The sequence below is a fragment of the Giraffa tippelskirchi genome, chromosome 7 (genome assembly GCF_054371585.1).
Source record: "Giraffa tippelskirchi isolate mGirTip1 chromosome 7, T2T-mGirTip1v1.2.pri, whole genome shotgun sequence".
Taxonomy (NCBI): Eukaryota; Metazoa; Chordata; class Mammalia; order Artiodactyla; family Giraffidae; genus Giraffa; species Giraffa tippelskirchi.
Genome location: NC_137281.1, coordinates 152,527,644 through 152,554,236, shown reverse-complemented (window position 1 = coordinate 152,554,236; position 26,593 = coordinate 152,527,644). Strand labels below are relative to the sequence as shown.

General features: G+C 41.9%; 1 protein-coding gene across 1 annotated transcript in view; it reads left to right on the top strand.

Annotated features, from left to right (window-relative positions):
* The window catches only part of SEL1L (SEL1L adaptor subunit of SYVN1 ubiquitin ligase), a 56,300-nt gene that overhangs the window by 18,286 nt on the left and 11,421 nt on the right, over positions 1–26,593 (top strand). Inside the window, exons 4-18 of the mRNA XM_081510637.1 lie at positions 6,256–6,423; positions 7,814–7,919; positions 8,752–8,914; positions 11,365–11,418; positions 11,508–11,567; positions 13,502–13,583; positions 13,924–14,078; positions 16,733–16,789; positions 19,108–19,176; positions 20,505–20,582; positions 21,649–21,711; positions 23,010–23,097; positions 23,411–23,559; positions 24,510–24,675; positions 26,461–26,535. Of these exons, the coding sequence (XP_081366763.1) occupies positions 6,256–6,423; positions 7,814–7,919; positions 8,752–8,914; positions 11,365–11,418; positions 11,508–11,567; positions 13,502–13,583; positions 13,924–14,078; positions 16,733–16,789; positions 19,108–19,176; positions 20,505–20,582; positions 21,649–21,711; positions 23,010–23,097; positions 23,411–23,559; positions 24,510–24,675; positions 26,461–26,535 (1,533 nt within the window). The remainder of the gene's footprint in view (positions 1–6,255; positions 6,424–7,813; positions 7,920–8,751; positions 8,915–11,364; positions 11,419–11,507; positions 11,568–13,501; positions 13,584–13,923; positions 14,079–16,732; positions 16,790–19,107; positions 19,177–20,504; positions 20,583–21,648; positions 21,712–23,009; positions 23,098–23,410; positions 23,560–24,509; positions 24,676–26,460; positions 26,536–26,593) is intronic.

The following is a 26,593-nucleotide window of genomic DNA, read 5'->3' as shown; positions in this document are numbered from 1 at the left end:
AGCGCTTTTGAAACTCACACTACCTTGACAGTCATTATTTAGTGAAAGTCACTGTTCTTTTTTTTTTTTTTTTTTGGCTGTGTCAGGTTTTAGTTGCCCCACGGCTTAGTTCCCCAACCAGGGATTGAACCCACGTACCCTGCACTGGATGGTGGATTAGTAACCCTTGGACCACCAGGGAAGTCCCTCTCTGTTCTTCAGTAGCAGTTTTCCTGAGCAAGTTTCACTCTGCATGCTTTCTGACAGTTCCTGTCACCTGAGTGTCTTGAAGTTTGTCCCTTTCTTCTGGGTACATGGAGCAGTGCTTGCCTTTTCTTTTTTTAAGTGATTATTTTCACAGAGAGAACTGAGCTTGAATGACCTCTGATGTAATGTTTTGTTCATTCTCCATTTGACTGCATTTCATTTTTCTCTTGAAAAATCATCTTAATCCTTAAAGCAGTGCCTTCCTTAGTATAGTGTGTGTATGTGTCTGTCCTCCCTTCATTAACATGTGATTTCTCTATTGTAGTTAGCAATTCTCAACCTTGGATGAAAGCAGTCTTCTTGTAGCAACTAACATAAAGCTGTTCTTCTGCTTAGAAGATTAATATACTGTATTTCTCAGTCAACAGTAAATATGCGGCCTGTACCATTTGTTTATCTCAAGTATGCTTGCTTTAAATCATCTGTACTTGTGTTTTGTTTGTACTACTTTTAATAGCGTGAAAGAGAAAGTTGCTCAGTCGTGTCTGACTCTTTGCGACCCTTGGCCTATACAGTCCATGGAATTCTCCAGGCCAGAATACTGGAGTGGGTGGCCTTTCCCTTCTCCAGGGGATCTTCCCAACCCAGGGATCGAATCCAGGTCTCCCGCATTGCAGGTGGATTCTTGACCAGCTGAGCCACAAGGGAAGCCCAAGAATCCTGGAGTGGGTAGCCTATCCCTTCTCCAGCGGATCTTCCCAACCCAGGAATTGAACCGGGTCTCCTGCAATGCAGGCAGATTCTTTACCAACTGAGCTACCCGGGAAGCCCACTTTAATTGCATAAATGCTCTTAAAATGAGAAAATTTGCAGAGCCAGAATAGTTGCCTTTATTTGTATGGATCAAGAAGTTGACGTTTTTGTTCTGAATTTAAAAATAAAAATGAGGAGAAGATATAAGTATTCCAGGGTTTCATTCAGGACCAATAGCAACATTCTAGCCACATTTGTTGTTTTCTCTTGTCAACTGAAGAAAAACATGCAGCCTAAAAATTGCAAGTAATACTTTCTTCGGGGGGCTGCATCGTGGGACAGCCTCTCAGGTCGTGCTGAGGAACTGCTCCAAAGAGGCAAGGGCAGAGCCCAGATATATAGGAGTCTTTGTTGGGGGAGGTGGGGGGGAATGCAGGTAGTCGGTCATCAAAAAATTACTGCTGATCACAAAAGTTGGGCATCTCAGGCTAATGATTTTAGTGCTTTTCTGTGTTTGAGAAGATGCAAGAGTTTGGGCTCCTTGAGATTATCCCTGAGATGCGCATGGCACCTAATAGACCCAGGGTCCTGTTTTTCTCCACCCTGAATCCCCTCGGGGTGTACTGCTGGGGGCGGGACAGCTGCCGTGGCTGGGGATCTCTGGGCAGACAGAGTTCTTTGTTCACTGAATGGCAGTCACATTCTCTGTTTACACTCTTGACTTCTCTGCTGCTGCTGCTGCTAAGTCGCTTCAGTCGTGTCCGACTCTGTGCGACCCCATAGATGGCAGCCCACCAGGCTCGCCCGTCCCTGGGATTCTCCAGGCAAGAACACTGGAGTGGGTTGCCATTTCCTTCTCCAATGCATGAAAGTGAAAAGTGAAAGTGAAGTCGCTCCGTCGTGTCCGACTCTTAGCGACTCCATGGACTGCAGCCTACCAGGCTCCTCTGTCCATGAGATTTTCCAGGCAAGAGTACTGGAGTGGGGTGCCGTTGCCTTCTCCGTGAATTCTCTGCACCAACATTCAAACATGCTGTAACTTCTGAACATCAGAGAAACCTAAGCCTGACCCCTACTGCCGCTCCAGCAACCGCCTCCCTTTTCCCCTCCCCTTCAGAGCAGTCGTGCTTGGAAACGGGGTCTCTGTTCACTGACTTCAGTTCCTCTCTTTCCATTCTCGAGTCTGAGTGGAAAGAGGCCCCGGTCCCCTGCCAGACCATTAAATCCACGCCCCTCCAGGCACACCCTAATGGTTGAAGACCTGGGCAGTCCTTGGTCCTTATCTTCCTGGCCCCTCAAGCGTTTTTTTTTTTCCTTTCTCTGAGGACGCTTTCTTCACTTGGCTGCGGTTCCTCAGAATCTGTCCGATGTTGAAATAGAAGGTTGCCCGAAGGACTCAGCTTTCATCCTCTGCTGTGTCTCTACTAGTCTCCTAACCTTTGAATCCATCCGTGTGGATTCCAGGTGTCTCTAACAGCTGCACTGTAGTTGGTTTAACCAACCCTCTCCCCCTTACCTTTGAGTTCTTTTGGGGTTTATGTTTTTAAAATAACGATGATGTGCACACACTCCTCGGACACGCCTCTCTGTATCCTTGTGACAGCATTTCTATAAGTAAATATTACACAGCTGAAAACATCCGATCTAAAGGTGTACGGAACTTTTCACTTCTAACAGATAATACTAAATGTCCTTTTACACCCCTGCCAATAGTATGACATTTACATTCCTGCCATTTACCTATCTTCTGGCCAGCGCTGAAGGATTACATGTTCAGGTAGGGTAGGTTTTTTAGGGGTTAAAAAAAAAAACCTTTCTAGCTTTCCTAAATGATTTTAATTGACTTTGCGAGAGCAAATTTTTACCAGCTTAAATATAAAGTATTCTGTTCATCATTACAAGTTCTCAAATACCATAAGCTTAATATCTTACTCCCACAGTCTAAATAAATTGTGATGCTATGTCATTTTTGCATGAAGGTTCAGAATTGACTTAATGGCACATTTTTCCCTTTTGAGTGTCAGATTTGATTGCTGGCTATCATTAACTCAGATTGCATAATCAGTCAGCCTCCATATGCCAGAGCAGTGATTACCATTGTTTTTAAAACTGGTATTGTTTTCATAGCTGTTTCTAAAATAATAGCTTTGAAATTCTTACAGAATTTCTCCATGGAAAGAAAATTAACTAAAATTAACCCTATTGTGAGGAATATCAACCTGAGATAATTGACTTGAAACTAGCAAGCCCCAGTCAGTAACTTTTGGAAGACTTTAAAACAAGTTTAAAAGGTAATAACAGTTTCCCTATGGTGACTTTGCTTGGAGAAGATAACTGAGAAATACAAATTTTCTTTCTGTTAACTTACTTATAATCACATTACTTGACCAATGTATAATTTGACCAAGATTTTTCAGTTTAACCAAACTGATGAAGCAGGTGTCCCCTGGGCATTCTTCCAGCTTGAGTTAATGCTGATTCAGTAGTGGATTAAAATCTTGAATTGCCGAAAACCTTTGGATTCTCTTTAGTTTCTTTTCTGGTGTATCGTTCCATCACATGAAAGAGAATTCTTTCATTTATTTGAACCTCTTAAAAAATACAAGTTTTGGCAAACTAGAATACTTTAAAGCTATTTGCCTTTAAAACAGAAATTTCAGTTTTCATAGGAAAAAATCAAATATTTGTTAAACCATTGGATGTTATTTAGTTTGAAATTTGAGTTTACAAACTGCAGTTTTACAAATAGCGTCTTTCTAAAGCAGACTTGGCTCCACTGGCAGTGCATAGGAGCACCTTTTTCAGATTCTGTAGTCATAGTGACCCTTCTGAGGCTGTTGATAAAGGATGCTTTGCTTATAGGTTGAATTAAAGATCATTTCTTAAAAAGTAGACAGATCAAAGAAGAAGTTACTGCCCCTGGTCAGTAATTACCACAATGGTGAGTGACATTTATCTGATATAAACCGTTAGAAATTCGTTTGCCTTTCATAACTTAACTGAAACTAATTTTCAAATTAGCCTTAGGATGTATTCTTCTTTACACTGGAAAGAAGGAGCATACATTTTCTAGCTTTTCAGAGCAGACATGCCAGCAGTAATAACAGACGTGCCGTCTCTTAGACTCATCACCTTAAGTGGCAGGCACCGTGAGGAGTCCCTTACGTGTACTGTGCCAGTTCATCTTTGTGAGTAACTCTATGCGGCAAGGACTGCTATCCCTGTTTGTAGATGAGGAAGTTGTCTGCAAATACTTTTATGACTAAGGAGAGAGATTAAATGACTTACTCAAAGTGCACAGCTAATAATCAATAGAGTTTGAATCAGGTGTTTTGACTCCAGAACCCATACTGTTACTTACTAAGCTCTGCTGCTTAATTCGGAGAAGGCAATGGCACCCCACTTCAGTACTCTTGCCTGGAAAATCCCATGGACAGAGGAGCCTGGTAGGCTACAGTCCATGGGGTCGCTAAGAGTTGGACACAACTGAGCAACTTCATTTTCACTTTTCATTTTCATGCATTGGAGAAGGAAATGGCAACCCACTCTAACGTTCTTGCCTGGAGAACCCCAGGAACGGAGGAGCCTGGTGGGCTGCTGTCTGTGGGGTCACACAGAGTTGGACACGACTGAAGCGACTTAGCAGCAGCAGCAGCAGCAGCTGCTTAATTAAATTCTCCATGTAAAAGCAACCAGTGGACGCTGACATGTGTGTACCCTACTTAGTGAGTGTGGTTGGAGCCCAGGCTCGGGCGGAGCCCTTTGATGTGCTCTTAGACTTCTCACCTGGCATTCTTATGCACACTCTCACATTCAAATATATCTGGGAACTGGAGGCCTTTTTTTTTTTTCGGGGCTACAGCTGAGAAGATGTCTGAGATATCTTCACTTGTTCTGTTTAGCTGCCTTGAATGTAGCAGGAGCAAAGCTTCATTAGCCTCTCTCCTGATCCATTTCATCGCGGCCCGGTCGCCTGCTCCTCCTCTAGTGTGCTCTGTCCTGGTAGGGGCAGCCCCGTACTCATCCTGCCGCCTCGGTCCTGGGCGCCTCCCTGGGTCTCTCTCCGCTCTCATCTGCACATCTAGTCAGTAAGTAGGACCATCTCTGTTTCCTTAGCATCACTTGAGTGCATCCACTGTTTTCATTGCATTGTCCTCTTGAAGCTGTCGTCACCCCTCGATTAGGCCATTGTCACAGCCTTTAAACTGGTCACTAGGCATCCAGCCTGGCATCCCATCGTCCACTCTCGAAAGTGTAAGGACAAGCATGTCACTCCTTCATTAAAATCTTGAGTTTCCATTGTCCTCAGGATAAAATCTGAATTCCTTAGTAAGGTTTGTCGAGACCTCTCTAGTCTGGCTTCTTGGTGCTCCTCTGGCTTTTTCCTTTGTCCCCTGGGACACTCACTCTGCGTGTCCTGAGACGATCAACTTGATTTTCTCTCAGGCGCCGTGCTCTCCTTCATTTGATTCTTGACACACGCTCTTCCCCTGGTCTGCAGTGCTTCTCCCCACCCCATCCCGGAGCATTTCGTCCACCATCTCCTCCTGGACATCCTCGAGGTTCAGTGTAAACTTCAGTTCCTGACGGGGAGGCTTTCCCCTCCGTAGCATCGGTCGTACATTCATTTAACGGGTCCCTTCCTGGTAAGGCAGCAGGTTCTCCATAGCGGAGACCTCTGCTCCACCTCGTTTCCAGCCCCTGGCATAATTCCCAGTGCCTGGGAGATACATGGAGAGAACTTAGAGAACAAATTAGAGATACGGTTGCTCCCTTCACAAGCTCAGAGTCTAGTGGGAGCCAGAGTATGGTGAAGAAAGAAGCTCGGAGCTGATGATCAGTCTAATAAAACGCTGTGGGATCACGGAGGAGTATGTGAGTGATTAACTTCGCCTGAGGGAGCAGTTTCGCTGTGTAACTTTACATTATAGGAGAAGCTGACTTACAGCATTCAGATAGGGAAAAAAAAAAAAGGAGAGTTGTGCTGAGCAGTGGAATTGATTCAGTTGCATTTGCTTTATTTTTTGCTCACTAGTTGAGCGGCTGTTCTCAGTAGACTTTTGACCTTCTAAGGTTGTTATCTCAAGACCATCAGAATTCTAACCTAGATGTAGAGCTAGGTAGCTAGCTAGCCACGCTCACTAAGTTGACTCACCTTCTCATCGTCCCTGAACAGAATCAGCGCTGGCTCTTTTATATTCCCCATTACAAATCACGTATCTGTGTCTCTGGGTTCTCATAGCCGAAATCGACAGTGTTAAGTCCACGAAGAGCAGAGGTGCTGCCCGTGTTTCCATCTTTTCCTTGCCTTTCCAGCTCTGACCGCCATTGAAGGCACAGCGCACGGGGAGCCCTGCCACTTCCCTTTCCTGTTCCTGGATAAGGAATACGACGCGTGCACCTCGGACGGGAGGGAAGACGGCAGACTGTGGTGCGCCACAACCTACGACTACAAGGCGGACGAGAAGTGGGGCTTCTGCGAGAGTGAGTGTCGTTCAGCGGAAGCCAGGTCCCGTGGTGGGATGTCTTGGCCAGCAGTTCGGAGGCCTTTTTGCAGCCGTCTGCTTTCTCCCTCGCTGAGAAGCGGTCAGCACTGATGACGTGGCTGTCCCTTAAAGCCTGGACGTCAGCACAGGGAGCGGGCAGTGTCCGCACTTCCAGGCCGTCACCCGGGCAGCTCGTCACACGCGTGCCTTATGTCGAGGTGGTTTTCCGTGGCTGTGCACGAGTTGTTCTGAAAACTCTCAGGCAGGCTACTAAATTAATTAACGTGAAACATATTTTTGGCAACAAAGGAAACAAAACATTACCGTAAAGGTTAACTAATAGTAGTTAAAGGAAAAATAGAGAATACTTTTTCTGAATACTTGAGTGAAACGCACTGTGCCAAGTTAACATTTGACAAGTACAGTATATTTAACTGTCCTAAGTGTTCATGTCAGTACAAAGGGACTGGCTTCTAAAGGCAAGCTGTATTTTCAGGAAAAACTTGCTGAAGATAAAGAGCAACGGAAAACCTTGAACATATCTCGGTTGATACCAGATGACATTTTCAAAATAGTGGCTCTGGTAGAATATTTAGGCTCTCCTAGAATATGACGTCTTATATGGTCCATCTTTGGAGGTAGGCCAGTATGATTAAATGCTCCAGTTTAATACATCAGATTTTTTTATATTGTAAAAACAGCTCACTTCTGTTTCTATAAATATTAGTCCTAATGAAATATTCCTATGTTGTTTGATGAGTTACAGATTTCTGTTAAAGTGTGATATTACAGTAGCAAAATAACTTTTGCGAAATTCATGATAATTCTGTTATTTTCAGGGTTGTATTAATGTTAATGTGTAGGAAAAAATAGACAACTTGAACATTAAATTGGGATCTATAGTTAATAAAAATCAATTTTTTTTATTAACTTTTTAGCATAATTAGTCAAATACTTTTTCCTTGTAAAAATATACAGCATTTCAGGTGAGGCTGAAGTGTTCTGTGACAATAATAGTATTTTTCTGACTGTTTTTTCCTGTCCTGATTTTAGCTGACCCTGGCATATATAATTATAAGCTCCTACTGAAATTTTAGTTAAATTGTATACAAAGTTAGAATTACTAGCAGAAGAGTACCTCCAAAAGCAGACTGATAGTGCTTTCTCTGAAAGAAAGGGATTTCAACAAGTTTTGTTTCCTTGAGTCCTGTCTTTTGTCAGATAAAGGCCATACTTAAAACCATGTATCTTTAGAGTCAGATTTTGAAATGGTGAACAACCATGAATTATGTTTGCATGCCCACCCAAAAGAAGGAGTACATTCTGATGTCTGACAAGTAACTGGTGCAGAATTATCCATGTAAATGCAACTGAAATTTTGTTTTCAGCTGAAGAAGAGGCTGCAAAAAGACGACAAATGCAGGAAGCAGAAATGATGTACCAGACCGGGATGAAGATCCTCAATGGAAGCAACAAGAAAAGCCAAAAGAAAGAGTAGGTTGCACCGCCCACTGCACCCTTCCTTTGAGCTAGGCCCTTGCTGAGATAATGGCTGAGTGCTTTTTAAATGGAAGTACTGCCAGAGATAAAAAGATTTCCTAAGTTGCATTACAGGAAAACTTAATATGATATATAAGGACATTATGATGTATAGGGACATAATTAGGGACATTACTTTTATCAGATTTTAGCTTGTTGGGATAAACAGGTTATACCAGTCCTAAGAATGAAACAGCGAGCAAATGGCAGTATATGATTAAGTTGTAGTCATTTCTCAGTCCCAGGAACACATACTATTCAGAATTCAAAGTGACATAAAACAAACAAAAGGAATTGTTGTCAGATGTTTTCTGGGGTTTTTTTGCTTTTGCTTTGTAATTTTCTTACAAAGTCTAGAAGAAATGAAGAAACATAAAACAAGTGATTGTCCTCTAACATTTTATGTCCCCTTAATTTCAGGATGACTTTTGCTATAGTCTGTGCAAAGATTTTAAAGACAGTTGTAGTGGTCATCATTGGATTATTTTACTGAACACCATATTATTACCTTTCTGACATTGCAAATCAAGTTAACTTTCTTAATAGAACTTTTTAGGATTACTGTTAGTGTGATTGGAATTCCAAGGTACTATAACAACAGAACTGGTAGCCTACGTAAAAACGAAAGTAGCCAGAATGTTTTGTAAGTAACACTGCTTTAGTAAAAATATCAAAAGGGTTCTGTACAGTAAGGAAATTAAGCTACGTTTTAGTAGATCTTGAAAACAAATTTTAATGGTATTTCAAAAATGTTGCTAATTTGTTTTTTCGTTACTTGTGTTTAAAGAGCTTATCGGTATCTTCAGAAGGCAGCAAGCATGAACCACACCAAGGCCCTGGAGAGAGTGTCCTATGCTCTTTTGTTCGGTGATTACCTGACACAGAATATCCAAGCAGCGAAAGAGATGTTTGAGAAGCTGACCGAGGAAGGTTCTCCCAAGGGACAAACTGTGAGTGTCCTTTCTATGGAGACCTCTCTGCACGCGGGGCTGCTTTATTTTAACAGCCTGGTACTCTCGTTGCCGTGACTTCCTTTAACAAGTAAGACTGTAAATATTAATTTCGTGGCAGATCATTTTACCAGTCTTATTGGATGGTCTTTTTTCTTCATTTGAGAACATTTATAGTCATTAAGGCATTTTTTGCAATTGCATCTTGCCAAAATTATATTTGCACCCAGCTCTGTGGGGATGGATGCTCCTGTGGCGAGGACTCTTACAGGCCTTGCCTTGAGTACCTCTGCACCCAGCTGTTTATCTCTGTGCTTTATACTGTCTTTTCATTTTGTTTATGTGTTTTCATGTAAAATAAGCAGTTTTATGTAGTTGAGTTTATTCACCTTTTTTATGATTTCTGGGTCTTTTGTCCTACTTATAAAGGTATTTTACCCACTTAAAAAAAAAAATGCCTTCAGTAATAAAGATTTAGCAATGGTGTGGGATTTGCTTAAAGATAAAATTTCTGGTCACAGAGGAAGTCTGTTTTCAGGCCATATAAATAATAACAGGCATCGTGACCATTGTTTTCTACAGGACTGGTAACTGGTCTGCAGCTCTTATATAGTCTTGGTTTTGGTTTATAAACAGGTTATGTCTTAATTGCTCCCCTTTATTTTCAAGGCTTTTTCCCCCTTCTAAATGAGTTTAGGTAAAATTCACACATACTTTCTTTTTTTTTTTTTCCATTTATTTTAATTGGAGGCTAATTACTTTACAATATTGTAGTGGTTTTTGCCATACATTGACATGAATCAGCCATGGGTGTACATGTGTTCCCCATCCTGAACCCCCCTCCCACCTCCCTCCCCATCCCATCCCTCAGGGTCATCCCAGTGCACCAGCCCTGAGCACCCTGTCTCATGCATCGAACCTGGACTGACGATCTGTTTCACATATGATAATATACACACATACATTCTTTATCTTCAGACACATTCCATTCTGAGAAATGGCTTTACTTTTAAGGCCTCTTTTCTCTTTAATAATAGAACCTTACAATACCACAGTGCTTTTTTACACTGCAGAGCACTCTGTCCACTGTAATTAACGCTCGCTGATGAAACCAAGCAGCAGAATCACAGTGGCTTGCAAGGAGTTATTTTTTGCTCGTGCCAGGTCCTGTCAGTGCTTCTGCCTGAGCCACTCTGCAGATGGTGGCTTGGAATCCGGGCTGCTACCATTGTGTAGCTGTCCACCATCTGGAACACAGGACTTCCAAGCCGTCAAGTAGGGAGAAGCGGGGACTGGAGGAGCCCGGGGTGTTTTCAAGGGCCTGGCCTGAAAATAGCTTGTGTCCCTTCTGGTCACACCCGAGGCAGTGGCCCTCCCTAGCTTCAAGGGAGACTGGGAAATACAGAAGAGCTTGTGGATTTGGATGAGAATAGCACCTGCCTTTACAACGTTAGCTTAACGCTTTCACGTCATCAAGGCTGATCTTCAGAGGGCAGAGGGTAGAACCTTACCAATGCATTGTTTGGTTGATTTTTTTTTTTTAAGAAGCTGTATATGCTCTAGCAAGGGGAGGTGACCTTTTTCTCTTCACCCCTTGCTGCCTCTTTTTGTTCCTAGGATAATTATTTTAGTAATCCCTTACCCATTATCGGGCTTCCCTGGTGGCTCAGCTGGTAAAGAATCCGCCTGCAATCGGGAGACCTGGGTTCGATCCCTGGGTTGGGAAGATCCCCTGGAGAAGATCCCCACTCAGCATTCTGGGCTGGAGAATTCCATAGTCCATGTGGTCGCAGAGAGTCAGACACGACTGAGCGACTTTCACTCACCCATTATCATTGTGTACCACCCTCTACATAGATACTATATTAAAAGAAAATTTTGTTTTTTGAATTTATGACGACGCTGGGTCTTCATTGCCACACACAGGCTTTCTCTAGTTCCACTGAGCTCGGGCTTCTCATTGCGGTGGCTCCTCTTGTTTGGAGCACAGGCTCTAGGCTCTTGGGCTTCGTTGCTCCATGGCATGTGGAATCTTCCCAGACCAGGGATGGAACCCATGTCTCCTGCATTGGCAGGCGGATTCCTATTCACTGTATCACCAGGGAAGTCCAATAGATAATACTTTGATGTAATGATATAGGAGGCATTTTGTTTTCATAGTAACTGTTCCCCAAGAATCAAGTAAAAGTCATACTTAAGTGTGTTCAGCTTTGGTTTCCTTAAAGTGTCTGATCTTCAAGCTAACTTTTTTTACTTGTTTAAACTTATATTTCATTGTATAATTTGTAAAACCTTGAATGCATTTCTGAGGCTTTTTAATTCCACAGTTGTGCATATTTGCAGGTTTCACATTTTTTAGCATTTCAAGACCCTTGCATCTTCTCATGGTTCATAAAACTGTGTCTGCCTTAGGTAAACTTACACTCATGACTTTTATCATTTTGTTTCAGGCTCTTGGCTTTCTCTATGCTTCTGGACTTGGTGTTAATTCAAGTCAGGCAAAGGTAACACTGTTAAAACTTTACTGTATACTGCAGTGTGGATTGGGTGACTGTGCGCCTGTGTTCAGTTAAGCATCTTTCTTCTTTCACAGGCCCTTGTTTATTACACTTTCGGAGCTCTTGGGGGCAACCTAATAGCCCACATGGTTTTGGTAAGTAAGATTTAAGTGAAAGGTAATAAAATTGCTAATAACTGTAATAACATTAATAATTGCAAGTGGCCACTTCTCTAGCTTTCATGATTACAGTTTACTTATATTTATTAAGACCCAGTATTCAATTGAATGTCCTTCAAATTCCTGTTAGTGGATACAGCAGTTGAATCTGCATGTGGATGAAAATTGGTAGAGTCCACAATTTTTCATTAAAATGATTAGTTTGGCTAATTGCCCTTAAAATAAGAATCTGATAAATGACTCTTTTCCCAATTTTCTCTAAGTTGGAATTGTCAGAATCATTTTTTAGATTGGATTATGACAGATTTTATGTTTAAATTGATGATGGACTAACTATACAAAGGACCAGTATCCTATAAAGTTTACTACAGGGTGTCTTTTATGTGTTATCTGACAGCATTGATCATTCAAATGGCTTAGTGATAAAATACAGCATCTTACCTCCACTTTCTTTTCTGCTGAGGTGTTTAATCTACCTTCTCCTTTATAAATTGACTTTGAGTGAATCACGTGACCTCTGCCCCATATTACTATGTTCCAAGTGAACGTGTAAGTTTTTGCAGGAATAAAAAGAATAGACTGAGCAGAAATAAGACCGAAAGCAGAGAAACCAGTCCAAAATCTGGAAGGGGTCAATACACCTGGTCACTGATGGGATTATGAGACTTAACAAAGAAGGAAAATCTGGTTTTCTGGCCAGCTGGGTGGATTCTGAGTAATTTACCCTCTGTGTATTCTAAAATATTGAATACTTGTCATTGGGCTTCTAGTACAGTAAGAGCTAATGTTAGCCCACAACAAGCATTGTGCTTTAGAAAGGGAGATATGAGTAGGGAGACCATTACAATACAGCATGGGAACATCAAGGAATCACTGACAGGCTCCCAGCCCACGCTGGCACGGGAAGGAGAGGGAGTTAAGGAGATCCTCCTAAAGAAAGAAGCAGCTCAAGTCGGTGGAGAAGAGAATACCAGGTAGGTCATCACCAGGACAGGTAGACGGGGATCGTGTAAAAGGCTGGATGTCACGCCAGGGAGCTTGGATGTCGTCCTGTTACAGAGGTAAACCTTTTCCAGTACGTGAGAAATGAGAGTGTCGCTCTAACTTTCTGGAACATTCCTCACTAACTTTGAAGTTTTTTTCCTTTGTTTTTATTTCATCTCCAGAAATGTTTATTCCTCACACAGTCATTGAAACATTATTTTTAGGTGAATTTTCAGAAAACATGAAGTATTTTTGACAGAAATCTCATTTGAAAGCTGTTTACCAATCTTCTTAAATAGGGGCTACAGACTGAGAACATTAAGTATTATTGCACATGTTACTGTACAGTTCTGCCCTGAGGACTGTTAAAGGTGGTGAGGTTACGTGGGTCGGTGTGACTCCAGAGAGCTCTCTTCTCTTCTGTTCTCAGAGCTAGCTGTCTCCCCCGTATTCTGAAGTCACTGATTCCTGGTACTGCTGTGCCTGTCTCCAGTAGTGTCTTGTCTTCCCTAGATTGCTAGTTGGTTGCTTCTTTAAGGGTTTTTGATGCTTTGGAAGATTAACTGATTTTTGCTAAAATTGTGTCTAAAGTCAGATTGAAATCTCGTCTAAAAGCAAGAGCCTAAGTAATTTTCTCATATAGGTAAACAGGCACACACTGCATACAGAAAGTTAATGACGTCTATTTTTATTGCTCTCAGAATTTTAGTATCTATTTCCCAGTTCTTAGCTGTAGTCTGATTGTTAAAAGTTGCTGAATAAGTTACCTCAGAATGTGACACTCAGGATAAATGAGGCAGCCGTGTGTTTGTATCAAAGGACAGTACAGTTCCACTCTGCGTATGGTTAGCTGTATCTGTTCCCGCTAGAATGCCACTGAAGCATGTGAAACTGCCCTCTTCTCACTGAGGTTGTATTTATTGCAGGGTTACCGATACTGGGCTGGCATCGGGGTCCTCCAGAGCTGTGAATCCGCACTGACTCATTATCGTCTTGTGGCCAATCATGGTACCTGCTTTCTTTGACATTACCAAAACAAAAAAAAACAATTAATTTTAAATCTATTTACTGCTTGAAATACTGTGGCTGGCTCTCTCGAGTGGAGTCGTCTTTACACTAGTTGATTAGGAAGTACTTTTTAAAAACTTGCTTTGGATTCCGCTTCTTAATATTGTGTGGGAAAGAAACTGAATTTAGTTGAGATGACTGTTTTGTACTCCGCAGACCACAATAGAAAAAATTCCTTTAACACAGTGTCTGTTGGCGTCTTGCAGCTGGAATGCTGCTCCTCGCTGTGGGACCCACCCCTCCGACTTTCATCCCCGTATTGCTTTGTGCCTGTTTTCAGTTGCTAGTGATATCTCACTGACGGGAGGCTCAGTAGTGCAGAGAATACGGCTGCCTGATGAGGTCGAAAATCCAGGAATGAACAGCGGAATGCTCGAGGAAGATTTGATCCAATATTACCAGTTCTTGGCTGAAAAGGGGGATGTACAAGCCCAGGTACGTATCTGAAGGTCTTGTGTGGGGTTTACTGCCTTGTGTATCACAGCCTCTGGGGGCGAGCACTTGGAGCTATAACACTTTCACTGAGCTGTTATTGGCTGTAAGTCAGTCCCATTCACTCTCCAGACCTTCCATTTGGATTCGTCTGGGTTATGACCCAGGCATTGACGGTGCCTTAAAAGCTGGCTGGGTGACTCCAGTGCGCTCCACGGCTGGACTGGAGCAACATTCCAGTGATGACAACGGCTCTTACTGGAGCCCCGAGATAAGAGCTGCCACTTCCTCCAAACAGAAAGTCTCGGGAGCACTTGTCATTTCAGGTGCTCTTCAGAGCTGTTCACCATTCATTTCCTTTGCTGATCTTAGACTATAATTTTCTCAAGGTCAGGGACCGAAGTAGGCCTGTTTAATGTAAACTGTATGATGTACATCAAAGTATCATGTGTAATTTGTTGTTTCATGGGTTGTTTTGATGATATTAAAAAGAGAACTTCACCATCCATCTTTTTTTAAGTTGACAGTTCTTTCTGATTTAGAAACATATAGGGATGAGCAGTAGATACTTTTCCAATTAATTTTAAGACTAATAGAAGCTAACACTCTAGATTAGTTTGGCCTGCTTTTGAAACTTAATGTAAAAAAAGAGAGTCTTACCGCGTTTTTTTGGTATCAGCTTCTTTTGTTCAGTATTGTTTCTGAAATCAATCCTTGTGTTTTCACATAGCTGTAATTCATTGATTTGCATTGCTATATAGTGTTTCGTTATATGAAACAACCACAATGTATCCATTTTATTCTTCGCACATTTGGGCTGTTACAAATAATGCTGTGTGCATTTTCTTGTACATGTCTTATGCAAATATTGTCTCAAATTTTCGTAGCTTTATAGAACTTGACATCTGATGTAAATTCATTCTCCCACTATCATATTTTCAATGTATTTAGCTCTGATTTTCATCATGGTTTTTTGACGCCTGTGTAATTTAGAAATGAATTCCTTCGTCTCCACATACAGTCAGCCCTCTGTATGCTGCAGGTTTTGCATCCACAGATTCAACTAACCATGGATCAAAAATATTCAAAAAAACTTTTTTTTCCCAGAAAGTTCCAAAAAACAAACTTGAATTTATCACATATGGTCAACTAGTTACATAGTATTTACAACTATTTACATAGCATTTGCATTAACTTTTATAAGTGATCTGGAAATGGTTTAACGTGTACAGGAGGTTGTGTGCAGGCTGTGTGCAGTTTGTACTAGGGCCTTGAGTAGATGTGAATTCTGGAACCTGTGCAGGGGAGGGGGCTCTGGAACCAGTGCCCTATGGGTGCCAAGGGGTGACTGCACATGGGAATTTTCTACTTACCTTTTTTGTCGACAGAGTCTCTCTTAATCCATTGTAGTCAGAATATGTTCTTTGCTGTTTGTTGTTCGGGGTTTCTCAAGACTTGCTTTATGCCCCCGTCACTTGGTCAGTTTGGGCAAATAGTCCGTATGCTAAAGAGAATGTGGATTTCCGCAGTCGCTGGGTGTAGTGTTCTGTATGTGTCAGTTGAATCAGGTTTCTTCATTCTTTATTCAACTCTTTTGAATCCCTACTGAATTTGTCTGCTTTTCCTGTCCAGTGCTGAGACGACATGATTGAAATTTTTCACTCTGTGGATTTCTCTTTCTTTTAGTTCTGTCAATTTGACTTTATATTTTAAGCCATGATGAGTGCATACAGACTGTTATCTTTCTGTTGAACTAACTTTTGTATCATGAAATGTCCTCTTTTTATCTCCAGAAATATTTTTTGCTTTCATTCCCCTGGAGAAGGGAAAGGCTACCCACTCCAGTATTCTGGCCTGGAGAATTATACATGGACTGTATAATAGTCCATGGGGTCGCAAAGAGTCCAACATGACTGAGCAGCTTTAACTCACTAACTTGCCTAATACTGGCATAGCTGCCCTGCTTTCTTTTGGTTAGTATTTACATGGAATATCTTTTCTGTCTTGTACTTTCAACCTTCGAATGTTTAAGATATGTTTCTTATAAGTATCACATGACTAGTTTTGTTCATTTTTAAAAATCTGTTCTGACAGTCTTTTAATTAGAGTAATTAATGACATATTTGGGTTTTAATTTTCTATCTTTCTGGCTTTTATTTTGCTTTTCTCTGTTCCCTTTTCTCTCCTTTCTTACTCTCTTTTGGTTTGAGGTTGTCTGTATTTTAATCCTATGTATTTTTGAATCCCACAAGATAATTACTCTTTTATACAGTCCATCCAGTATAGCACTACTCACAGATTTACCGTTCTGTTGTTCTTTATTTCTTATCTCATCTCCAAGCTTCCTAGGATAATTTTCCCACTTCCTGAAGAACACCCTGTAATTCAAAAGATTTGAACTTTTTTTTAGTTTGTGTGGAAATGCCTTCTTTCACCTCTTTCAGAAGGATGTTTTGCAACTAAAAGTGGACATTTTTAATTTTTTTTAAAATGTACTTAGAGTAGTATCTTAAAGAATTAAGAAAAATGTTTAATTTTCTGTGTTATGGACAGAACCTTTTGTGTGACCAAATGTTTCTTGTTGAGCTAATTTAATTACATGCCAGATGCAGGTGCTACCATTTACAAAACCTCGCCTCCTCTTTGTTCATTTGCAGGTTGGTCTGGGACAGTTGCACCTGCATGGAGGCCGTGGAGTAGAACAAAACCATCAGGTACCCTTCCTGCTCTTCAGGCTTAGCTTTTCATACTGTAGCCAGCTATGACGCGCCAGATGTATTTCTTGCAAAGTCAGTGACAATATCAAGCTTTGTAATTGAGTCACCATCACAAATGAGCTTTCAAGATCTAATCCCTGAGAAACCTGAAGAACAAAAACGTGATCATACTTTGTAGCGATGGGAAAGGTTTTATTAATTCCAAAACTAGTTGTCAGTGCTGCTAAAAATGCATAGAACAATGTCTTGGTTTTCTATAGGTATGTGATAGACGTATGTCTGAAAACTCCTACTGGAAAGTATTTCCTAGAACTGAGGAGACCTCAGTGTTGGGTTTTTGAGAAATTCGGCGTGCGCAGCTGTAGCAGTCACATCCGTATCCAGTCCCCAGCGTTTATGTGTGTCTTATTTGCCTTTTGCCCTGTGTGTCGCTCATCTCTTCCCTTCTGCCCTCAGTACACCTGTCATTTGTGTAACTAATTTCCTGCCTGCATTTCCTGAACAGTTAACTCTACAGGTTACTGCAGGTGTAAACTGCATCTGATCGTGCAGTTCCCTTGCTTTAATCTCTTTTGAGTGGTCTGTGATTTCCAATAGCTTGAAAACCAAAACCTTCAGCGTGACCTCCAAGGCCTTGGACCAGGCTGTTTCCCTCGCCAGCCCCTTGCTTGCAGAGTCACAGGCACAGGGACCTTTACTCAGGTCTTTGAAAATACTAAGAAGCTCCCTGTCTCGGGACTTCTGGAAGGCCAGTCCCTCGCTGTCTAGAGTGAATATTATTATCCCACCTCCTTTCTTCACCTGACAGTTTGTACTCAGCCTCCAGAAGTCAGGTCCAGTATCTCTTTCCCTAACACGCCTCCCCTGACCCCTACCCCACTGCAGGAATAGGTTGTGTACCACGGTTAGGAGTTCTGAAAATCTGTATTCCCTATGGCCTTTGTCATTGTAAATTAGTCAAGTATGTAATATAATTGTTTCTGCTGCTGGAATATGAGGTCCAAAACAGCATGGGCTATGTCTGCCTTGTTTGCCACCGTATTGGCTGCACCTGGCAATGCTTAGCATGTAGTAAGTTCTCAGTAAGTGTCTGACTAATGAAACTCTGTTTTTCTGTCATGCCAGTTAAATGTTCTAATTAAGGTTATTTTATACACCATACTGCATCAGCTTTAAGAATTAGATGATAACAGAATGCATTTATCACTTATACCAAATATTGATGCTTTTTAAAAATTACTATTCAGACAGCATTTTGACAACTTTTGGTGTCTCTTGGTCATTAAAATTTCATGTCGTTAGGCCAGGGAATACATTAAATGAACTGGTTAGTAAAAATGTCAGGTGAGAGAACAGAAATCTGGTTAAGAATTTACTGCTTTCCTTTATACAACAAGTTTTGGGATATTCTCAGTGGTACATGCTACCTACCTGAGAAGCAGTTACACAGTGATAAATTTTCACAGAAGAGAAGGCATTCCCGATACATAATTGTGTGAACTCAGCCAGCATTGAGGAGTAACACCTGTCCCATTCACCACAAGGCATTCAGGATACAGTGCTGGACCTTACCTTTGGTTCTTACCTTGGCAGAGCTTCAAGTTTAACAGAAGCATTAGTTATTTTTTTAAACAATCACACCAACAAATGTGTAGTAAATTGTGATTATTGTTACAAAGGAGACTTAAAGGGTCCAATGGTAGGCTCGTGACTGGAAAGTAGCACTGGTCTCTGAAGAAATGTGGTTGACATTTAAGTTGAGCCTTGGAGGTAAGGTCATCCCAGGCCAAGAAGAACAGATGTGTCTAAGTCCTCAGGCAGGAAGGAACATGGCTGGTGCACCCGGAGTACAGAGAGCAGAAGTTGAAACAGTGCTGAGACAAAGGGTCTGATCCCACTAATGTATCTATTCCTTACAGCGCTTTAAGGAGCTGGAAGGTCCAGCCTGTTGAGACTTAAGAGCAATTGCCTTGGGTGACCCCAACAGAGAAAGCAGAAAGATCAGGGAGGGGCGCTTTGCAGAAGTTCCGCCAAGAAATAACACCGCCTCGCCTGGAGCTGCGGGCAGGGAGAGTCGTGTGTGTGCCAGGCATGCTTGGCAGTGAGGGGAACAGGACTGAGGGTGGACTGGCTGCGAGAGGGACTGGGCGGGTGCCTGGGGCAACCAGCAGATGTTGCATTCCCATTTACTTCAACTTGTATGCTTCAGTATAACAAGATTTTTTTTTTTAATGTTTCTGAAGTAATTATTTTGGTTAAAAGCCAAGGGCAGATTCTGTTAATAACTAATTGTTTTCATAAATTCCTTCTCACAGAGAGCATTTGACTACTTCAATTTAGCAGCGAATGCTGGCAATTCCCATGCCATGGCCTTCTTGGGAAAGGTACTGTACATCCTGTGGACATTTTCTTTGATAGCAAGAGGTGTTCACCTAGTAAGCACGTATAGTATTCACCATCTACAATTTAACAAAAATAAGCTGGAAATAAAATTTCCAATGCAAGCATATTATATCTTAAGTGCTACCCTGAGTCATTTTCTTAGATAACTTAAAGGTAACATAGCATTTGCTTATCAGTATGTTAATTCTCCACTGAAGCTAATTGTCACTATCTGCAGCCCTACTTTTGGTGTATGATATGCAATAATAAGGGGTTTATTCTTTATGTTGTGCAGGTTTTTGCTAAGTCTGTCATAATTGCCTGTTTACTTCCATGTTGAATAGAGACAATTAGAGTGCGTTGAAATTTATCTGCAGACCTTATTTAATGTCTTAAATATGATAGCCATCACCTGCTTCTGAATGCAGTTCTTTTCTCAGCCAAGGAAACATTTAAGTCTAGAGACTAATGAACAGATTCCATATGTCACAGCATGTTCTCAGCACTTCCTTTTTCATTATTTTGAAAACTTAACACAGTGTAAACCAATGGGTATTTTCACCTTTAGCCAAGTCCTAGGGTTAGGAGGCTCAGGTAGAATATATCTCAAAAGTTTTTACACAGAGAAAGATCTCATCAGTATTTGCCACACGATCACAACTGGTCATTTGGGGCCTGAGAACTTTACATTTAGACATTCTAACTATTGCAGTGTAGAAATTGGTATCGCCCATCTATTTTTGTTAGCATTTAAGAACTTTTCAGCCCTCTCGATTCTTGCTCTGAATTTCTGATTTTCCCTATCTCAAAAAAAGATTTCCTTTCCATATTTCCCCAATATACACATGGATGAAAACAGTACTACTGGTCATTCAGTGCGTGAAACCTTTTAAAATAACTTTTGAGTTACCTCTTTTCCTGAACTTAAGACCATCCTTGCGTCTTACCGTGGGGAAAGCAGTGGACATTGCTCTCAGCTCTCCTTTTCCTCATATAATCACTTATTCCAAGAAATTGATTGACCATTTGACTGCCCTGGGTCAGCGTGAGAAGAAAGATTTTCTTGGGGTTTAAGATTACTTTTCCTGAGATTGATCAGTGAACTGATTTTATGTAGTCATGTTTATAGATAAGTCATAAATTTGGCATGATCAAGAATATATTAAAAATATCTACCTTAAAGATTTTGCTTTTAATTCTAAAATATCCTGTGGGAAACTATAACACTTTGTTGAAAGATTTCATGAAATCATGAGATGAGATAGGGGAAAAATGTAATTGCTGAGAAGGTTACAGCTCATATTGAAATTGGGGTCTGTCTGTTTTCCAGATGTATTCAGAGGGAAGCGATATCGTACCTCAGAGTAATGAGACGGCTCTTCACTACTTTAAAAAGGCTGCTGACATGGTAAGACTTCTTGAATCAGTGTATTGAAATGTGTGCCATAGTCCTGTTATTTTAAGAGCTAAGTTTTAAAGGAATTAATCATAATCGACTTATTCCATAAATTATTGGAAGTGCTTATGTTAATATTCATATGGATGAATGGATTGGGAAGAAACCTTCTCAATAAAAAGCTATATACGTGTGTGTGTGTGTGTGTGTGTACATGTGTATTAGGGACCAGATCATTAAATATTAAGCCTGCTTGAATTTCACCGAGAAGTTTCCTGACCAGGTAAATAATGATTTTAGTAATAGAATTTTGAGTTATATGATTTACCCTGTTTGTGTTGCAGCTTGAGGTGTAAAGCTTAACTGACTAGTTTTGATCATTACAACACACAAGTTAGACTTTCTTTGGCCCCGAGAAAGCTGCCTCTGAGTATTTAGGGCCCTCTGACACCAGTGTGTGCACTTACCTCTCTGTCAACCAGTACATGATACTGTTGTCCCAAACGACAGTGAAGTTTTTCCTGAAGGGGCACCGTGACACTTTTTTTAAAGGTGCTTCTGTCCTTCTGAGTTTTAGGTGGATGCTAGATTTTTCTCTTTTAGGTCTCAAAGCAGTGACTGTGTGTTCCACAACAGTCCAGCAACCTTAAGCATACCCTCGCCACTGATCTCAACGTGTTGATTCTGCCCTGTGGCAGCATCTTCTTTGTTGGGGTGGGAGGTTACCAATGGAAAACCACCAAAAAAAAAAAAGTGACCTACTTTTAATTTTGGAAAGATTAAATATATTAGTTGTGTTTCATATCACAAGTCTGTGAGCCAGATATTCATAAGGTAAGTCACCAAAATTTAATTCTAAGTGAATTTACTCTTTACTGTTTCTTAGCAAAATTTTGAATGTTAGGTCTCTAAACCTCAGTATCCTGTTTAATCTGATGGGAAGGAGGAAATTCTGTTTGGAATTGAAAAACATACTAAGACATGTTTTGAATACGCTTATAAATTATTTCTTTTGCAGTTCTTTTTTTCTTGCCTATTTTTTTTTTAATGAATCCTTTCATTTTGGTCTGGTTGGCAGGGCAACCCCGTTGGACAGAGTGGGCTTGGAATGGCTTACCTCTACGGGAGAGGAGTGCAAGTTGTAAGTTTTCAGTCCTAATGTTCTGACTTCAACAAGCAGGCAGCTGGTGACGTAGGGAAGTGTTCCGTAACGAGCTCCCAGTCAGCCCGGGTGAGGCCGTTTCATTTGTAACCAGAGCTCAACCCGGAACATTCTCTCTAAGCTTGGTTCCCTGCCACCCCTCACCCCGTCCCACCATAGCAGCTGCCTTCTAGGCATGGCTGTGTCTCTGGCACCTTCTCAGGGCCTGAAACTGTCTCTCATGTTTCCACCTCTGCTCTTCGCCTCACTTACTCTCCCGTCTCTCAGGCTTCAGCATCTCCCTGCTGCTGCTTCCCTCAGGCCTAAGAAAATTCTCAAGTCCTGTGTAGAGTGAGGAAAGCTCTCTGTGCTACCCCTTTCCCTTCTAGCTGCCACCTCCCTCCTTTGCAGCCCTTTCCTGCAATCCAGGTTTCTCCAGAGAATGAACTCTGTGAGCTGCTGCCGTTCACTCCTCAGCTCTCAGGAGTCAGGCTTCCACCTCCTGTCTCTGCTGTGCCCAGCTCAGCAGTGCCCTCCTCCGTGTCGGCCCACACGGCGCTGGTTCTGCCTCCCCTGGACTCTCTCTTGCTCGGGGCCCTCCGGGTTTTCCGGGGCCACTGCGCCTCGTTCCTCTGCTCACGCTGGAGGCCCCTGGATCCTCATCACCATCCCCACATCTGTCCAATCTCCCCAACCCACATATTCTTTTAATTTGGGCCCAAACTAAGAGCTCGGTAGAAAATTCTAGTCTGTAGATATTCCCTATCATGAAAGACAGGGATGTGGTCTCATTTTGATTCCTTCTAGTCATTTTAAGGTAGTAGAATCCAATAGTGTCCTTTGTTTTCATTTTTCTCTGGGGATATGTATGGTATTTGAAATCTGATAATGATGTGTAATAAGCTGTTCAGGGAAGGAACTAACAAGGAGAGAATAATTTTTCTTATTTATGTTTAAAAATTGAGGTTTAAAAGGGTTAGTTGATTAATAGAAAAGCTGTGACTGTTTCTTAATTTTTGGTCTGCTATTTTAGTAGTGTTGTTTATGCTATCTGAGAGCAGACATACAAGTTGTTTCACAAAATAATGTATTTGTTTTTCCTCACCGTCTTAAATGTTAATCCTCCATGACTTAAAAAATATTACCATCTGTGTTATTATTAAAAAGAAGGTCTTTTAATGACTTCGGGAATATTGTGTGCTTTGTGAATTCTTTTTATGAATGAATCCCCTGACTTCAGAGTATGTCAGCCTTTTGAGCCTTCTCATCATGTGATCATGTGACCTCTTTTTCTCCAGAATTATGATTTGGCCCTGAAGTATTTCCAGAAAGCTGCTGAACAAGGCTGGGTAGATGGGCAGCTGCAGCTTGGCTCCATGTACTATAGTAAGTAATGGTGGATACTCCAAATCTAAATACCCTGTTTTCCTCTAGATGTCACTGTGATATGGAAGTGAGAGCTGTTGAGTTTCTATCTGATTAATGTCCTCCCAAGTCAATAATTTGTGCACATCTTGTATTGCCCTGTAGAGTATATTAATCTGTGTTAATGTGCCAATCTCTATTAATAAGATTCACATCGTTCCGGAGTAAGAATTCCAAATTTCATTTAGTTTTATTCCCAGGTAAGGCTTTTGTGATGCTTTAGCTAAATCACACTTAAGACTGTTCCTGACCTCTTGTGTAATTGTCCTTACAGACGGCATTGGAGTCAAGAGGGATTACAAACAAGCCTTGAAGTATTTTAACTTAGCTTCCCAGGGAGGCCACATCTTGGCCTTCTATAACCTGGCCCAGATGCATGCCAGCGGCACTGGCGTGATGCGATCCTGTCACACTGCAGTGGAGGTAAGGGCTCGTCTACGCCTGCCCGGGAGGAGAGTCTGCTGCTCTGTTTCTGCTTCTCTTCCTGTGGTTTCTTCTAGAGTAGAAACAGACCCAGCCGACTAGCCCTGATACACTGAGGGAAGGCTCTGAGGGTCTGTGTCTCACTGTTGCACTAACTAACTCAGTTTGTCTGTCCCTCCTGGAGTCAGCCTTTATAAGAGCGGATATTATTATGTGCAGTCTCTCTGACACCTAAGACAGTATCTGAGACATAGCATCAAAAAGTGTATGTTAAATGAATATTGCGGGGGAATGCTAATATCTCCTAGCTGGAGCCTTTCCTCTTTAGCTTTCTCATGATTGGCACTTCAGAGGGACATTGTTAAATGTCTAGCAGTTTCTAAGGGCTTCCCAAGTGGCACAGTGGTAAAGAATCCACCTGTCAATGCAAGAGACGTGGGTCCAATCCCTGGGTTGGGAAGATTGCCTGGAGAGGGAAATGGCAACCCACTCCAGTATTCTTGCCTGGGAAATCCCGTAGACAGAGGAGCCTGGTGGGCTACAGTCCACAGGGTCGCAAAGAGCTGGACAGGACTGAACGACTAAGCATGCGCACACAGAGTTTCTAAACCGCTCTGTGCTTCAGTTTCCTTCCTTGTAAAGCGGAGCTGTTACCAGGACTTACCCCATAAGAGAGTGGCCCCTCCCACGAGGAGTGAGTGAGTTCATATGCGTACTCTACGTGAAGTACTAGGCAGTGCCCGGTCAGACTAAGTGACTGTTGACTATTCTTTTTATAAACCTGTTCTAAAGACTAAGCGAAAGCTTCAAGTTAATATCCCAGATTTATATATATACATATATATTTAATAAAACTGCCAGAGATTCAGAGAGCAAGCTTAACAGTTGCTTGTAGCCTGCATGTAAAAAATGATTTTCTGACATACCTCTCTTTTGTCCTGTTCTCACAGTTGTTTAAGAATGTGTGTGAACGGGGCCGGTGGTCTGAGCGGCTCATGACCGCCTACAACAGCTACAAAGACGGGGACTACAACGCCGCTGTGATCCAGTACCTCCTGCTGGCCGAGCAGGGCTACGAGGTGGCGCAGAGCAATGCAGCCTTCATTCTCGACCAGAGTAAGGCTCACTCTCTTCCTGTCTCGGGCTTGGAACACGGGGTGCACGTCAGGTTCACTTCAGTTCAGGTGCTCAGTCGTGCCCGACTCTGCGACCCCATGGACTGCAGCACGCCAGGCCTCCCTGTCCATCACCAACTCCCAGAGCTTACTCAAACTCATGCCTATCGAGTCGGTGATGCCATCCAACCATCTCATCCTCTGTCGTCCCCTTCTCCTCCCTCCTTCCATCTTTCCCAACATCAGGGTCTTTTCAAATGAGTCAGCTCTTCGCATCAGGTGGTGAAAGTATTGGAGTTTCAGCTTCAACATCAGTCCTTCCAATGAACACCCAGAACCAATTTCCTTTAGGATGGACTAGTTGGATCTCCTTGCAGTCCAAGGGACTCTCAAGAGTCTTCTCCAACACCACAGTTCAAAAGCATCAATTTAACACATCAAGTTAACTTGTTTAAAAAGAAAAGCCACAAAGATATTTCTTTATTGAACTTAACAACCCACATGCTCAAGTTATTTTACCTCAGATCTCTAAGCCATCAAAGCGAGTTTTATGGAGTTGACACTAGAAATAGATCTGACATTGATCATAAAATTAGCTGCTTTCAGTTAAATAACATTTTTCAAACTGCAGCAGATACAAAAACATTGTTTTTCCAGTGGTATGTAGATTCCTAGTGGTTCAGTTCGAAATGTCAGACTGGAGGAAGCACAAGCTGGAAGCAAAATTGCAGGGAGAAATATCAGTAACCTCCTATCTGAGAAGACACCACCCTTATGGCAGAAAGCAAAGAAGAACTAAAGAGCCTCTTGATGAAAGTGAAAGAGGAGAGTGAAAAAGTTGACTTAAAGCTCAACATTCAGAAAACTAAGATCATGGCATCTGGTCCCATCATTTCATGGGAAATAGATGGGGAAACAATGGAAACCATGACAGACGTTATTTTTGGGGGCTCCAAAATGACTGCAGATGGTGATTGCAGCCATGAAATTAAAAAGCCACTTGTTCCTTGGAAGCACAGCTATGACCAACCTTGACAGCATATTAAAAAGCAGAGACATTACTTTGCCAACAAAGGTCCGTCTAGTCAAGGCTACGGTTTTTGCAGTAGCCATGTATGGATGTGAGAGTTGGACCATAAATAAAGCTGAGCGCCAAAGAATTGATGCTTTTGAGCTGTGGTGTTGGAGAAGACTCTTGAGAGTCCCTTGACTGCAAGGAGATCCAACCAGTCCATCCTGAAGGATATCAATCCTGAGTGTTCATTGGAAGGACTGATGTTGAAGCTGAAACTCCAATACTTTGGTCACTTGATGTGAAGAGCTGACTCATTTGAAAAGACCCTGATGCTGGGAAAGATTGAGGGCAGGAGGAGAAGGGGACGACAGAGGATGAGATGGTTGGATGTCATCCGACTCGATGGACATGAGTTTGAGTAAACTCCAGGAGTTGGTGGTAGACAAGGAGGCCTGGCGTGCTGCAGTCCAGGGGGTCACAGAGTCGCACATGACTGAGCAACTGAACTGAGTGGTTCAGTAATTAGTCTCCTTATTAGTTCTGTGGTTAAAACATGCCTCAGGAAGCCATGTCATTCTGAATGCAATGATTCCTTTGAACTCAGTATTTTATTCCAATACTTGTTTAATTTCAATAGTTTTTTCATTTAATATTTTATATCCCATTTCTCATTTAAATTTTGCTCCACGTATCCACCCTGGTTTGCAGATGAAGCCTAAAACTCTAGTGCCTTTCCTTAAACGCCTGGTTTGTGTTTGATTTTCCTTGCAGGAGAAGCGACCATCGTAGGTGAGAATGAAACTTATCCCAGAGCTTTGCTTCACTGGAACCGGGCCGCCTCACAAGGTGAGTGGTTGGGTTGGTTCTAGGATCAGAGTTTAACCTGGAGGCCTTTCTTTATTGT